The sequence below is a fragment of the Podarcis muralis genome, chromosome 7 (genome assembly GCF_964188315.1).
Source record: "Podarcis muralis chromosome 7, rPodMur119.hap1.1, whole genome shotgun sequence".
Lineage (NCBI taxonomy): Eukaryota > Metazoa > Chordata > Lepidosauria > Squamata > Lacertidae > Podarcis > Podarcis muralis.
In genome coordinates, this window is record NC_135661.1 from 282566 (window position 1) to 297791 (window position 15226).

Sequence of the window (15226 nt, forward strand, 5' to 3'; positions counted from 1 at the left end):
TGGTACATGACCCCAGTTAAGCTTGCAAAAATTTATCACTTGCCCAATAATAAATGCTGGAAATGTAATGAGACTGAAGGAACTTTCTACCACCTTTGGTGGACATGCCCGAGGATTAAGGCCTTCTGGGAAATGATCTATAATGAAATTAAGAAGGTCCTTAAATGTACCTTTTATAAGAAACCAGAGGCTTTTCTCCTGGGCATGGTCGGCCAATTGGTGTCAAGGAAGGATAGGACATTTTTTATGTATGCTACTACAGCAGCAAGGATTCTCTTAGCAAAGTATTGGAAGACACAAGAACTACCCACGCTGGAAGAATGGCAGACGAAGGTGATCAATTATATGGGACTGGCGGAGATGACTGGCAGAATCCGTGACCAAGGAAAAGAGACGGTGGAAGAAGACTGGAAGAAATTTAAAGTATAGCTTAAGAACTGTTGTAAAATTAATGAGTGCTAAAATGTCAAGGGAAAGGGAAAAAAACAGAATTACAGCTGTAATTGATTAAGTAAGAGAAGAAGGGAAAAAGAAAAAGAGTAATCAGTTAATTGATGCGAGGGGTTGCTGAAGAAATTTTAAAATAGGGATGCAGAAAGGGGAGGCATGGGGAAGTCAGGGAAGTAGGGTTAATGAAAAAGAGGTGTCAGAGACTGCCCGCAGGTCCCAGCTCACAGAAGACCAACGCTAGCCAGCAGAACTGTACAAAGTCTTTATTGAAGTTTAGTTCCCATTTTCAAACCCTAGCGTGCGTCTCTACGTCTAGACCCTAGACCAGCGAAGCCTCGTCTGAGTCTCCGCCCCCTGTACACCAGTTTAAGACTCTAGCCTTACTCCACCTTCTACGTTTCTCCTTCCTCCTCTGGGTCCTACTACCCCCCCTGGGTGCCTTCCTTCCTGGACGCCTCGGAAGCGGACCCTTCGGACTCCTCCCCCTCTCTTCGCCGGGCTTTGGGACCCGGCTCCCTCTCCGGGCTGCTCATTGCGCCCCCCTCTTGTACATTTGATCTTGGCGCGCGCGCGCTGCCCCTGACCTTCCTTTTGACCGTTTCCTCGCTCTCTGATGCAGGCGTGGCTAACCCTGACTCATGTCCTTCCGCTGACGGAAAGCTGCCTGCTGCCGATGCTTGGGACTCCTCCCCCTTACTGCTCTCTGGTGGGGAAGCTGGTCCCGATTTCCAGCTGCTGCTCTCTGAGTCCCCTCTGGCCCCTCCTTCCTGGGGTGTTCCCTCTGGCAACCCCCTAGCTCTGACCACGGGAGCCCCTTTCTGTGAATCCTCTGATTCGCTGGAGAGACTTAGAGACCTCGGATGGCTATCATCGCTGACCTCTCCCTCGGATTCCTCTCCCTCGGTCTCCAATCCCTCCCTTTCCTGTCCCTCTGCTCCTGAACCCCTGACAAGAGGTTTTGAAATTATACGTGTTTATATGTATTGTTTGTTTTTGTATTGTGTATTGTTTTGTCTTTAATCTATGTTGGAAAATTAATAAAAAAATTATTAAAAAAAATATATAAAAATGTTTATAATCAAATTCTACACGGGGTTTTGCCCCTCCCCCAACGCCCTCCTGGTGTTTCTCCTCGGCATTCGCTCCATCTTGGTGATCTGCCTTTGGGCCACGTAGATGGGCAGTTGCTTCCTGATTTCCAGAAAAGTCTGGTGCGTGGTTTCTGGGATCATCTTTAAGATGAAAAAGAAGGTGGCAGCACATATCGGACAGCAGATGAGGAAGCTGAAGAATCCGATGTATTTCTGGAAAGGAACAGGAGCAGCAACACACACAGAGAGAGAAACAGGGCTCAGCAACATGAGTCAAAAAACTGAGTTTTAAATGTGTTATAAACTTGCAACACCAGATGGCGCTGTAGAGCAGGAAACTTTTCTATGCGATTTTACATAGAGGTTTTTTTTCTTTTGTTATAAAGATTTAATTTTTATGACTTATCTATAGTGGGGGTTTTCCCCCTGTGTGTAGATCCACCCACAGAAAGGCATAAGCTTATTAATTTAGCGCATTATATTTCCCAGTGCTTTTTTCCTTCAAGGAACTCAAGGCTGGGTTATCTTGTAGAATCATAGAATTGTAAAGTTGGAAGAGACCCCCTGGCAAGGGTGTTCTGGTCTCACCCCCGGCTACAATGCAGAAGTCACAGCCAGAGAATCCTCTGAGATAGTTGGTTCCACTGTTGACAGTTCTGCCTGATGTTTACCTGGGAAATTCTTTCTTGCCATTTGAATACATTAGTTTGGGACCTGCCCTCTGGAGCAATGGGGGGGGGGGAGGGAGAGCTTGCTCTGTATTCTATGTGGCAGCCCTTCAGATATTTGAAGATAGCTACCAGATGACACTTGAGTCCAACTCTACAATTCTCTATCAGTGCTCTGTCTTCTTTTATCCAGGCTAAACATACCCAACTCCTTCAACTGTTCCTCATAAGGCTTGGTTTCCATCTCTCTCTCTAGTAATACCCCAGAAGGGAAGTTTTGGGACCAGGTGAGGGTAGGCGTGGAATGTGCTTTCTCCATCCTACCTAAGGTGGGAAAGGTCTATGGCCATAGGTGTAGCCAGGATTTAGGGGGCAGGGAAAAAATCTGACTTTCGGCAATTCACTCAGAAATGGTGCCCAACGGATGCAAATGCTCCCCTGAAAGGTTTGGCGGTCTAAACAGAAGGCATTTTATCACAGGACAAGAAATCCGCCCTCGACAACTTAACGGGCGGAAAAATATTCTTTTGAAAAAATCTCTAAGCCCCGGGGTCACAATTTCAGAAAAAATGTGACTTTCGGCAATTCACTCAGAAATGGTGCCCAACAGAGGCAAATGCTCCCCTGAAAGGTTTGGCGGTCGAAACAGAAGGCTTTTTATCACATGATAAGAAATCAGACCTTGACACCTTAACCGGCGAAAAAATATTTTTTTGAAAAAATCCCTAAACCCCGGGGTCACAATTTCAGAAAAAATTTGACTTTCGGCAATTCACTCAAAAATGGTACCCAACGGTAGCAAATGCTCCCCTGAAAGGTTTGGTGGTCGAAACAGAAGGCCTTTTATCACAGGACAAGAAATCAGCCCTCGACAACTTAAACGGCGGAAAAATATTTTTTTGAAAAAATCCCTAAGTCCCAGGGTCACAATTTCAGAAAAAATGTGACTTTCGGCAATTCACTCAAAAATGGTGTCCAACGGTTGCAAATGCTACACTGAAAGGTTTGGTGGTCGAAACAGAAGGCTTTTTATCACAGGACAAGAAATCAGACTTCGACAACTTAACCGGCAGAAAAAGATTTTTTTGAAAAAATCCATACAGAAGCATACAAAATCCATGTTTGCATGCTTGTATATTCGCAATATCTGTTGTGGACGCACCTGGTTGCCTCACCTCATGTCCCCCCAGAAATCTGTGCCCGGACCCATGGCCCCCCACCCACCCCACGCTATGCCCCATTTTTGTGTGTGATCTGCTAAGATGTGAAATTCCCTTCCCACAGTGGTGTGCTTGGCATTATGCAGTTTCTATCAAATGTGGAAGACGCACCTCTCTACTTGGGCTTTTGACCCTTGAGGTGTGTATTTCTCGGACCCCACCTAAGTTTGGAGCCCACACTTTAGGGTGGTGGGTGGGCAATGAATTAATCGAGGCAAAACCTCAATACTGGCGTGTCAATGGTGCTGAGACAGCTGAAGGACAACCGTAGAGATTCCCTTGGGATCATGGCTTGATTATAAATGTTTATAATCAAATTCTACACGGGGTTTTGCCCCTCCCCCAACGCCCGCCTGGTGTTTCTCCTCGGCATTCGCTCCATCTTGGTGATCTGCCTTTGGGCCACGTAGATGGGCAGTTGCTTCCTGATTTCCAGAAAAGTCTGGTGCGTGGTTTCTGGGATCATCTTTAAGATGAAAAAGAAGGTGGCAGCACATATCGGACAGCAGATGAGGAAGCTGAAGAATCCGATGTATTTCTGGAAAGGAACAGGAGCAGCAACACACACAGAGAGAGAAACAGGGCTCAGCAACATGAGTCAAAAAACTGAGTTTTAAATGTGTTATAAACTTGCAACACCAGATGGCGCTGTAGAGCAGGAAACTTTTCTATGCGATTTTACATAGAGGTTTTTTTTCTTTTGTTATAAAGATTTAATTTTTATGACTTATCTATAGTGGGGGTTTTTCCCCTGTGTGTAGATCCACCCACAGAAAGGCATAAGCTTATTAATTTAGCGCATTATATTTCCCAGTGCTTTTTTCCTTCAAGGAACTCAAGGCTGGGTTATCTTGTAGAATCATAGAATTGTAAAGTTGGAAGAGACCCCCTGGCAAGGGTGTTCTGGTCTCACCCCCGGCTACAATGCAGAAGTCACAGCCAGAGAATCCTCTGAGATAGTTGGTTCCACTGTTGACAGTTCTGCCTGATGTTTACCTGGGAAATTCTTTCTTGCCATTTGAATACATTAGTTTGGGACCTGCCCTCTGGAGCAATGGGGGGGGGGAGAGCTTGCTCTGTATTCTATGTGGCAGCCCTTCAGATATTTGAAGATAGCTACCAGATGACACTTGAGTCCAACTCTACAATTCTCTATCAGTGCTCTGTCTTCTTTTATCCAGGCTAAACATACCCAACTCCTTCAACTGTTCCTCATAAGGCTTGGTTTCCATCTCTCTCTCTAGTAACACCCCAGAAGGGAAGTTTTGGGACCAGGTGAGGGTAGGCGTGGAAGGTCTATAGCCATAGGCGTAGCCAGGATTTTGGGGGCAGGGTGAACACCTACCTGTCATCATCCTCTGTCTGGCTCTGTCTAGCAGATTCAGAATGAAATGTCTCAACAGCAGTTGTTTTCAATTCCTTTCTTTTGACCCCAAGTGCTTGGAAAAAAATCTGCCAATATCTTTCTACAATTTATACTTTTACTTAAGTATTTTTATTTAATTACTTGATTTGGGGGGGGAGGGGAGGAGAGCTGCCCCCCCCCCGGCTATGCCCATGGCTGTGGCTCAGGGATAAAGGTAAAGGTAAAGGTACCCCTGCCCGTACGGGCCAGTCTTGACAGACTCTAGGGTTGTGCGCCCATCTCACTCAAGAGGCCGGGGGCCAGCGCTGTCCGGAGACACTTCCGGGTCACGTGGCCAGCGTGACATCGCTGCTCTGGCGAGCCAGAGCCGCACACGGAAACGCCGTTTACCTTCCCGCTAGTAAGCGGTCCCTATTTATCTACTTGCACCCAGGGGTGCTTTCGAACTGCTAGGTTGGCAGGCGCTGGGACCGAACAACGGGAGCGCACCCCGCCGCGGGGATTCGAACCGCCGACCTTTCGATCGGCAAGCCCTAGGCGCTGAGGCTTTTACCCACAGCGCCACCCGCGTCCCCTGGCTCAGGGATAGGAGGCCTCAAATTCAATCCCTGGCAAGTCCAGGTGAAACTGGGAGCGGCCCCTTCTCTGAAACCTTGGAGAGCCACTGCCAGTCCGTGTAGACACTACTGGCTTGATATAAGGCAGCTTCTTATGTTTGTATTCAACCCTTATTCAACCCTTTACCTAGAATTAGGAGGACTAGAATCTTACGTTTTGTTTTGTTTTTTTTACAGGAAATACCATAGCTCAGTGTCAGAGCATCTGCCTTGCGTGTAGAAGGTGCTCAGTTCAACCCCCGACGGCTCCAAGTAGGACTGAGAAAGACTCCCTGTCTGAAACCCTAGAGAGCCTCTGGTAGACACTGTAGACAGTGCTTAGCTCGATGGACTAGTGAGGGACAAGGCAGCTTCCTAGGTCCTCAACATCCGTCTGCATGCCAAGCAGATGCTCTAATGGTGAGCTACAGCCCTTCGCTGTAGAAGGTTCAGAACACCCACGGACCACCAGAATCACTCACTTGGATATTGAGGAAGGTCACAATGCTGAAGAAGTTTAGGAACCAATGCACAAATCCCCCGACCACATAGGCTGAGGACCGCGAGGACTGAAGGAAAATCTCTGCTATTATCAGGTTGGGAAGAGCACCTGTGTAGAGAAAAGAGTTCACTGCTCGTTGGGAGGAGATTTTTTTATTTTTATTTTTAAAAAAGAGAACTATTTTTAAAGTGGTTTAATCTTGCCTCTGTTTAGTAACTGCTTAACTGTTTATATATTTTATTTTCTCGTTGTTGTCGTTATTTATTGGCTTTATATACTGCCCTTCATGACAAGATCTCAGGGCGGTTCACAGGATAAAATACAAGGTAAAAACGCAAGTAAATAGTTAAAACAAAAACAACAAAATAACACACACACACATCCCATGCATTGAGGTATTTTGTTGGGGCCATTTGTTGTTGTCAGAGTTGCCTCAGGACCCAGCTCACAAAGGACCAACGCCAGTTGCTCTTTACAAACAGAAGTCTTTATTGTGGTTCATTGTTGATTTGACAGCCGTGGCGCGCAGCTCTACGTCTGATTCCTTAGACCGGCGAAGCTCCGTCTGACTCTCCCCCTCCCCTACACCAGTTTAACACTTGAGCTTTGCTCCACCTCTTCCTCTGCTCCCTCTGCTCTTTTCTCCTCTGGGTCCTCCTGCCCTCTGGGGTCCCACCCTTCCTGGACTCCTCGGAGGCGGATTCCTCTGACTCCTCCCCCTGTCTCCGGCGGGCTTTGGGACCTGGCTCCCAATCCTGATTTTCTGCTGACCCGCGCGCCTGCACATTTGAACTTGGCGCGCGCGCCCAGCCGGCCACTTTCCTCCTAACGGCTACACTGCTCCTGTCACTGCTTCCCCCTTCGGGGGGGCTGGCTGGAACTGACCTCCGCTCCGCCCCTCCACTCTCCGACGGAGGCGTGGTCAGTTCTGACTCACTCTCTCTCCCTGCTGGAGAAGACGCTGGTCCTGATCTGTGGGCTTCTTCCCCCCCGCTACGCTCTGGCGGGGAAGCTGGCCCTGATCTCCAGCTGCCACTTGGGGACTCACCGCTGGCCCCCCTTGCCCTGACCCTGGGCGCCTCTTTCTGGGAATCTTCTGATTCGCTGGAGAGACTCATGGAATCTCCCGGGTCACTGTCATACCCTCCTAAGCTCCCCTCAGATCCTTCCCCTTCGCTCTCCAACTCCTCTTTCCCCTGTGGCTCTGCCCCTGAGCCCCTGACATCCATCCCCCCTCGAAGCCCCCCTTCCCCCTCCCCCTCTCTGGGCATGGGTTCCGGGCGCTCCAGTGCTTTGGGGGCGAGTGCTGGATACTGTTCGGTGCCCCTGTCGTGCAGCCCTCCAACTGGATCTGGCCAGTCCGTACTGGGCTCGTCGACGTCGATCTCCTCCGCTTCCATCTCTTTGCATTCGTGCTCAAACCCAAGACCCTCTCCCAATACGTCCATGTCCATCTCACCCTCTGGTACCTCGGGTGATGCTGCGTGTCCGGGCCCCTCTTGCAGTTCCCGTCTCCACCCCACCTCCGGTTGATCCTCCCACCAATAGGAGCGGTCGGTGTCGACCCCCGAACAAGATCCCCTTGGGGTGCTCCATTCCGGCGCCGTCTCCTCAGCTGATGAGAACCCCTGGAACGTGCTGGCTGAAAGTGTGGGTGTGAAAAGCCAGTCGTCGAAATAATCTGCCGGCATAGGTCTGTGGGGGAAGAGTGCATGAAACTCGTCTTTGAGATAGCGCTCCTCCAGGGCATAGTCCGGTATCCAACTGTTGGCGCTGGCCGGGGTACCTTCCTTGGCGAGGAGATATTCAACTCCCTCTTTCCCCCATCTCGAGTCCAAAATCTCCGTGACCTCGTTGATTGGTGTCGCCCTTTGTGACTCCCCCCCTGTGGGTGATTTTCTGCGTGGGTCTGGTGCTGTCCCTGGCGCCTGAAACCTGTGTGGTGCCTTGTAGGGTGTAAGCACCGACCTATGAAAGACCGGGTGCATTCTGGAACCTTCCGGAAGAGTCAACCGGAAAGCTACTGGATTGATTTGTGCCTCGACTTGGTAAGGCCCCAACTGCTTGTGTCCTAGCTTCTGCTTGGCTAACGATTTGGCCGGCACTGCCTGGGCCGCTAACCATACCCAGTCCCCCACCTGGATGTCCTCACCTACCCTCCTGTGCTTGTCTGCCTGCACTTTGTAGGCGTGTTTAGCTAGTTCTAAGTGCCTTCAGAGTTGCTCGTGGACTTCCTGTAACTCTGCTGCCAAGTGCTCTGCTCCCCCTCGTGGCTCCCCCTCCCCCTTCGTCTCAAACCCCGGGAAGGTTCTGGGATGCCGCCCATTGTTGGCAAAGAAGGGCGTCACCCCTGTAGATGCGTGCTTCGTGTTGTTGTAGGCAAACTCAGCCAGTGGTAGGTAGTCCACCCAGGTCGAGGGTTGTTGATTCGCGTAGCATCGCAGGTACTGCTGCATGATGGCGTTGACCCTCTCCGCTTGTCCGTTGGTCTGCGGGTGTCGTGCCGACGCTAAGTTGATCTTGACGTTCAGGATGCCCAGCAGCTTCTGCCAGAAACTCGAGACGAACTGGCGCCCCCGGTCGGATAGGATGGATCTCGGCAAGCCGTGAATTCTGAACACGTGGTCTATGAACAGCTTGGCGGTTTGTTCCGCCGTGGCCACCTTCGCGCAAGGAATGAAATGTGCCATCTTGGTGAACAGGTCTACGACCACGAGCACCGCTGTTTTGCCTCTCGAGCTGGGCAGATCTGTGACAAAGTCCAGGGCCACTCTCTCCCACGGTTCAAACGGCGTCTGAAGCGGTTCGAGCAGTCCCGCCGGCGCTCTGTGTACTGGTTTGGCCCTTTGGCATGTGTCACACCGAGCGACGTAATCCTCAACTTCACCCCTCATCTTGGGCCACCAAAAGTCTCTGGCTACTAATTCCGCTGTCTTGTCCTTGCCCAAATGCCCAGCGCTGGGTGCGTCGTGTAACTGCTGCAGGACTTTTGCGCGGAGGTCGTCCCCCGGCACATAGAGCGCCCCTCTGCGGAGGAGTAATCCGTCGCGTATCTGGAACTCTCCGTCCTTCGCTGTGCCTCTTTGCACCTCCTCCATCTAGGATCGTGCGAACGAGTCCGTCTGCAGCGCGCGACGCACCGCGTCCAGGTCCACTGTAGCTGAAGCGCACGCCCACGTTTTCGGTGCGAAAATGTGCTTGGCCGCCACCGGTGCCGCTTCCTCGAGATACTGCGGCTTCCTGGATAGTGCATCTGCTATGACGTTGTTGTCTCCCGGGATGTATTCTATCCTGAAGTCGAAATCCGCAAAGAACTCCACACAGCGGATGTGCCTTTGGTTCAGGAACCTCGCCATGCGCCAGTACTCCAGGTTCTTATGGTCTGTGCAGACTTGCACGGTGTGTCTGGCTCCAATGAGGAAGTGCCGCCACGCTTTGAAGGCTGCGTGAACGGCCAGCAACTCCCTGTCCCAGATGGTGTAGTTCTGTTCCGACTTGCTGAGCTTCCTGGAGTAAAATGCGCAGGGCCTCCAGTTCCCTTGCGGATCTCTCTGCAACAGGACCGCCCCCACCGCTCTGTCTGATGCGTCAGTTTCAATCCGCAGCGGTTTGCTGGGGTTGACGTGCAGCAGCTGTTCTTCGGACGCGAAGAGACGCTTGAGTCTCTGAAAAGACTGTTCCGCCTGGTCCGTCCAGGTGAACCTCTTTTTCTTGGAGCTGAGGGTGTCCGTGATAGCCGCCGTCTCCTTCGCAAACCCCTTGATGAACTTGCGGTAGAAGTTGGCGAAACCGACGAACTTCTGGACCTCCTTCCTATTGCGCGGGCTCTTCCAGTCCAACACCGAGCGGACCTTGGCGCTGTCCATGGCGAGTCCCTTGTCGGACAGCTTGTAACCCAGGAAATCCACCTCCGTCACGTCGAACTGGCACTTTTCCAGCTTGGCGTAAAGCCTGTGCTCCCGTAATCTCTGCAGGACCTCCTTGACGTCTCCCTCGTGAGCTGCTCGCGATTCCGAGAAGATCAGGATGTCGCCGAGGAAACAAACGCACTTCTTGTAGAGGAGTCCCGCCAACACGTGGTGCATAAATGCTTGGAAAGCGTGGGAGCCATTTTGGAGGCCGAACGGCATAACTTTGTATTCATAGGTGCCTAAAGGCGTAAACATGGTCGTCTTCCACTCATCGCCCTTGTAGATCCAGCTTGGTGAAGATTCTCCCCTTCTGCACTGTCGCGAGCAGGTCGTCGATCTTGGGCATGGGAAAAGCTGTGGGCTTTGTCCTGGAATTTATGAGCCGGTAATCAACTATCAACCTCTTTTGGGGCGTGTCTTTTTTCTTCACGAAAAACACGGGACTGCCCCCCACTGCTTTGGACTCTTGGATGAATCCCCGCTTCAAGTTGTGATCTATGAACTCCCTGAGTTCTTGCATTTCGTCCTCAGACATGGAATACAGCTTCCCCGTCGGCAGCGTCGCTCCCGGTAGGAGGTCAATCGTGCAGTCGTAGGGCCGATGGGGAGGCAGCTTGTCAGCTTCCTTCTCGCAGAAAACTTCCAAAAACTCCTTGTACTTGTCTGGTACCGCCTGCACCATGCCGAGGTGTAGCTGTGGTTCATCCTCCTGCCCCTCCCCTTCCTGGCTGGGCTGGATGCAATGTTCCGCGCAGTAGGAGGAGCCGAAGGTCAATTGACGCTGGTACCAAGCCAATCCCGGGCTGTGCCTATCCAGCCAACTCATGCCCAACACTATGGGCGTGTCGGATAGGTGAGTGACGTTAAAACTGATGACTTCGCGGTGATTCCCAATTTGCATCACCATAGGTGGTGTTTGCTGTACCACTTGCCCACCTAGCAGCTTCCTGCCATCGACTGTGACGACGTTTAGGGGCATCGTGGCCAGTAGGAGCACTATGCGGTGCTGCTTGATGAAGTTCACCCCCACAAAGTCTGCATTGCTACCAGAGTCAATGGTAATAGGGACTTCCAGGGTGAATCCATTGGGCAACTGGAGTGATGCAGTGAGTTGCACCACTGGTTTGGGCGGGAGGGGGTTTGTGGGCTGCAGAATCTCTGGGGACTGCTTCAAAAACTTGCCTGGCTGGGCCCCAGTGCCTCTGATTCCAACCAGGCTTGGTCGTTTCCCTGCCGCTCATCCCCCTGCTGAACTGCCCCTCTAACAGTTGCTGAGGCTGCAGTGTGTTTCTGGATCCTCTGGGGACACTCTTTGGCCATGTGTTGTGCACTGTCGCATATGAAACACTTCCTGCTCCCTCTAGGAGTTTTCGTCTTGACTGCTCCTGGTGTTAGGGCTCTGGTCGCTGTCTGAGCCTTAGCACCACCCAACTCCATTGGTTCTTCTCCCTCCCCCAAGGGAGGCGTGGAGTGCGCGCGCCCAGTCTCCCTGGGTATGAAGGGAGGTGCTCTGGCCGGTGTGCGTGCCAAACGACCCTCATCCCTGCTCCAGGGGCGTTCTTCCAGCCTTACTCCTATCGTGAGCGCTCTCTGGACGACTTCTGCGGTGGTGCTAGGTCTGTCGCCCCTGGCCAGCTCATCTTTCACGGAAGCGTTTAGCCCCTCCCAGAACAGATCCCTCACTGCCGCAGAATCCTTCTCCCAGCGCAGCGCATTTACCAACGCAAAAAAGCGGGAGTGGTATTGTCTCACCGTTGCCTTGCCTTGCCCTGCCGCAAGCCGTGCATTTCCCTTCTGGCCACGTCTACATCTATGGTTGATTGAAAACAAGCGTCCATAGCCGCTATAAAAGCGTCTGAATCCCGGAGGGCGGGATCATCCTCTCGCCATAAATTGCGCAGCCAGGATTTAGCTTCCCCATGCAAGTGAGTTATGATGAATCCCACTTTCTCCTCCTCATCTCTAAAGTCTTTTTGAAGCAATCTCAGCGCAAAAACAATGTCTGCTCTGAAGTTGGGATACTGTTTCAGGTCCCCATCAAAGTGTGCGACTATGCTGGCCCCCCTCTTGCCGAGGCTAATTCCCTCCGATCTGGGTCCCTGTTTGTACAAATGTTCCCACCTGGCTTGCAGATCTTTGCAACGCGCTTCTGCTTCCTCCTCTCTCTTCCTGGAGGTTGCTACTTCTGCGTACAGCTTGGTGACTGCCTCCTGCAGTGCTGCCACTTGCGCCTCCGTAGTCATCTCCTCCTATCTTCTCTCCTATCTTCTCTCCAACTCCTCTTTCCCCTGTGGCTCTGCCCCTGAGCCCCTGACAGTTGTTATATATATTTTTAACCACAAAGAAGATTTTAAAAAAGTTTTAAAGTTGGGCCATAAAGGTAAAGGGACCCCTGACCATTAGGTCCAGTCGTGACCGACTCTGGGGTTGTGGCGCTCATCTCGCTTTATTGGCCGAGGGAGCCAATGTTTATCCACAGACAGTTTTTCCGGGTCTGCCAGAGCAGCGCACGGAAACACCATTTACCTTCCCGCCGGAGTGGTATCTATTTATCTACTTGCACTTTGAGGTGCTTTCGAACTGCTAGGTTGGCAGGAGCAGGGACCGAGCAACAGGAGCTCACCCCGTTGCGGGGATTTGAACCGCCGACCTTCTGATTGGCAAGTCCTAGGCTCTGTGGTTTAACGCACAGCACCACCCGCGTCCCTTGTAAAGTTGGGCCATACTTTGATGCTTATTTTCTACACCACTTTGTGAAGTCTCCCCCCTTGAAAAGCAGATTAGAAACCTTTCAAACAGTCTTTAATACTATAAAACCATTGGCCTCAAAATGGCATTCCATTTTTTAAATGGGTTTTTCATGTAAAGTGCTACAAACTACTTTTATTCGGAGATTTTCTGAACATACCATTAACAAACATCAACAGAAAACAGGATCGTGGGACTTCTGCGGTTCACTACGAAGCCCAGTAGATCAGTGTTCTTCAGTCTTGGAAAGCCATCTACTATTATTTTCATTATTCTTTTGTACCCTGCTCTTTCCACAGAACCTGGGACTCAAGGGATCTTACGAAACTGTAATCTCATATTTAATCCCATTACGTTAAACCATGGGTAGGCAAACTAAGGCTCGGGGGCTGGATCCGGCCCAATCGCCTTCTAAATCTGGCCCGCGAATCAGCATGTTTTTACATGAGTAGAATGTCTGCTTTTATCTGTGGGGCATAGGAATTACATATTTTTCAAAATATAGTCCGGCCCCCCACTAGGTCTGAGGGACAGTGGATCGGCCCCCTGCTGAAAAAGTTTGCTGACTTCTGCATTAAACTGTAATGGGATTGAAAAAATGAAAAAACAAACAAGCCCAAAATCTGTTAAAATGCAGATAATAAAAACACGAAAAACACTACGACCCTTTCCTTAAAAACAGCAAAAGAGTCAGTTCCCAAGGCCTGCCAGAATAAAACAGTCTTCACCTGCCAGTGGAGTCGACCTAACCTCACTGGAAAGGGAAGAGTTGCTGGGATCATTAGGGCTGCTCTGTTTTGGAAGAGTTTTTGCTGGCGCTGTGGTTTTTATCTTGCTGATCTACACCTGACTCTGGCTCCTGACACACTGTAGTGGAAGGGGCTGAGGATAAATAAAGGCTTTGGATGCCTGACCACCCTCGACCCTTGAAACCTTTTGCTCTTCACATCCTGCGCCTCCTCCAAGGAACTCTGCGTATCACCTGAGCACTTACTGGGTCCGACGGCATGTCCCATGAGGAAAATATTGATGAGGAGCGCATTGACGTAAGACACCCACAAGGCATCTCCCTGTTGGAGAGAGTTGTGAGAGCGTGTCAAGCTTGCTAGGTTTGGGCAAAGCGCTTTTGATGTAATCACTGATATTATTATTATTATAAAAAAATTATTAGATTTTCCACAATTATAACAAAAACCACAAAGCAGAATGACACACAAAAACAGGGGGGGGGGGGGAAAGAAAAATACATCAATGAACGAAAGAAGAAAAAAGAAACAATAAACAGATAAACAATAACATCAAACTTAATTCTTTACAAATCCAACCTTTTAAACATCTTGGTTGACTTCCTCTAGTCCCTCCCTTCTGAGTTTCCTTGTAGTTAAAAGTAACAGCTTTCCAATATCATTATTAATCTAAAACAATTTCCAATTATAGTCCGTCTTATTCACTTTTCTTAATATTCTAAATCCCATTTATTTAATTATAACTTAGTTTAATCCTAGGCCTATTTGTTTCTTTCAAGTAATTTCTAATTTTTTATATTACAATATTTGTTCAAATAGTCCTTAAATTTCCTCCAGTCCTCTTGAAACTCCTCTTCTTTCTGGTCGCGGATTCTTCCAGTCAGGTCAGCTAGCTCCGAAAAGTCCATCATCTTCATCTGACGTAGTCGCTGATATTATTGGTCAAACAGACACTGTTTACTCATGAGAGATCACTTCCCATTGGGAAGACTCCAGAGGACAGCGACACTGAGTTGCGCCCAAAATTGGGGCGGGGGCACCGCATGTGCATGATGTCTCCTGCAGTCAATCAGAAGCCGTGGAAGCCCCATCAGACGTTCAGGTTCCAAAAGAATGTTCGCAAACTGGAACACTCACTTCCAGGTTTGTGGCATTCAGGAGCCAAAACGTTCAAGTTCCAGGGTGTCCGGGATTCAAGGTACGACTGTAGTGGTTATAAACTGTTTTAAATAATTTCATTGTTTTATTCCTATTGTGAAACTCGGAGGGCTTTTTTAATTTAATGAACAAGTGGTATATAAATTTTGTGAAATAAATATGCAGACAACAGCTTCATCTGTCTGGGGGCAGATGGACTGCAGAGGTGGGGAAACCCAACATGCAATATGCACCAGGTGCCTCCTTTCTGGTGTGCACAGCAATGTGAAAACACAACTTGAAACGCAGCAGAAGAGAAGCGACGTCGCTGCATTTCAAAGTGTTAATGCGTACACAGCGAGAGAGCCATCCAAAGGAGTGATGCTCTTTCAGTTGCTAGCGTGCACATAGCCAAGGAGCAATCGACGGAGTAACGCTTGGCTTTCGAGGACATTGGTGCTTGAAGAGTTCAGAAAAAACCAACCAACCTGAAGTTCAAGGTTCATGGTTAATACGACGCAGAGGATGGTGCACATGCCAAAACCAAGGAGCAGCAGGAACTTTCGCCCCATTGAGTCAATGTAAAATATCTAGAGAATGTAACAGCAAAGGAAAGAAAGCATGTGAAAAAGGAAGGACGCAGCACTCGGTCTCAGCTTAACCAACCTTGCAGGGTTCTTAGTAAGTTTAAAATGGGGGTGAGAGAGAGGGCTCAGAAACAAACAGGTGGGTCTTTTACCACCTCACCTTGATAGAGAACAGGGAGCCAAGTGGGGCTGTGTGTAGTGAGA

The 15226-nt window shown here is 49.9% G+C and overlaps 1 protein-coding gene across 1 annotated transcript; it reads right to left on the reverse strand.

Moving 5' to 3' along the window:
• Nucleotides 1-3748: 3748 nt before the first annotated feature.
• LOC144328284 (solute carrier family 2, facilitated glucose transporter member 5-like) lies at nucleotides 3749-13693 on the reverse strand. Its single transcript, XM_077930925.1, has 3 exons — nucleotides 13547-13693; nucleotides 5874-6001; nucleotides 3749-3967 (listed from the first exon to the last, which is right to left on the reverse strand). The coding sequence occupies exons 1-3, from the start codon at nucleotides 13566-13568 to the stop codon at nucleotides 3749-3751; spliced, it is 369 nt and encodes a 122-aa protein (XP_077787051.1). The 5' UTR covers nucleotides 13569-13693.
• Between the last annotated feature and the right edge of the window lie 1533 nt (nucleotides 13694-15226).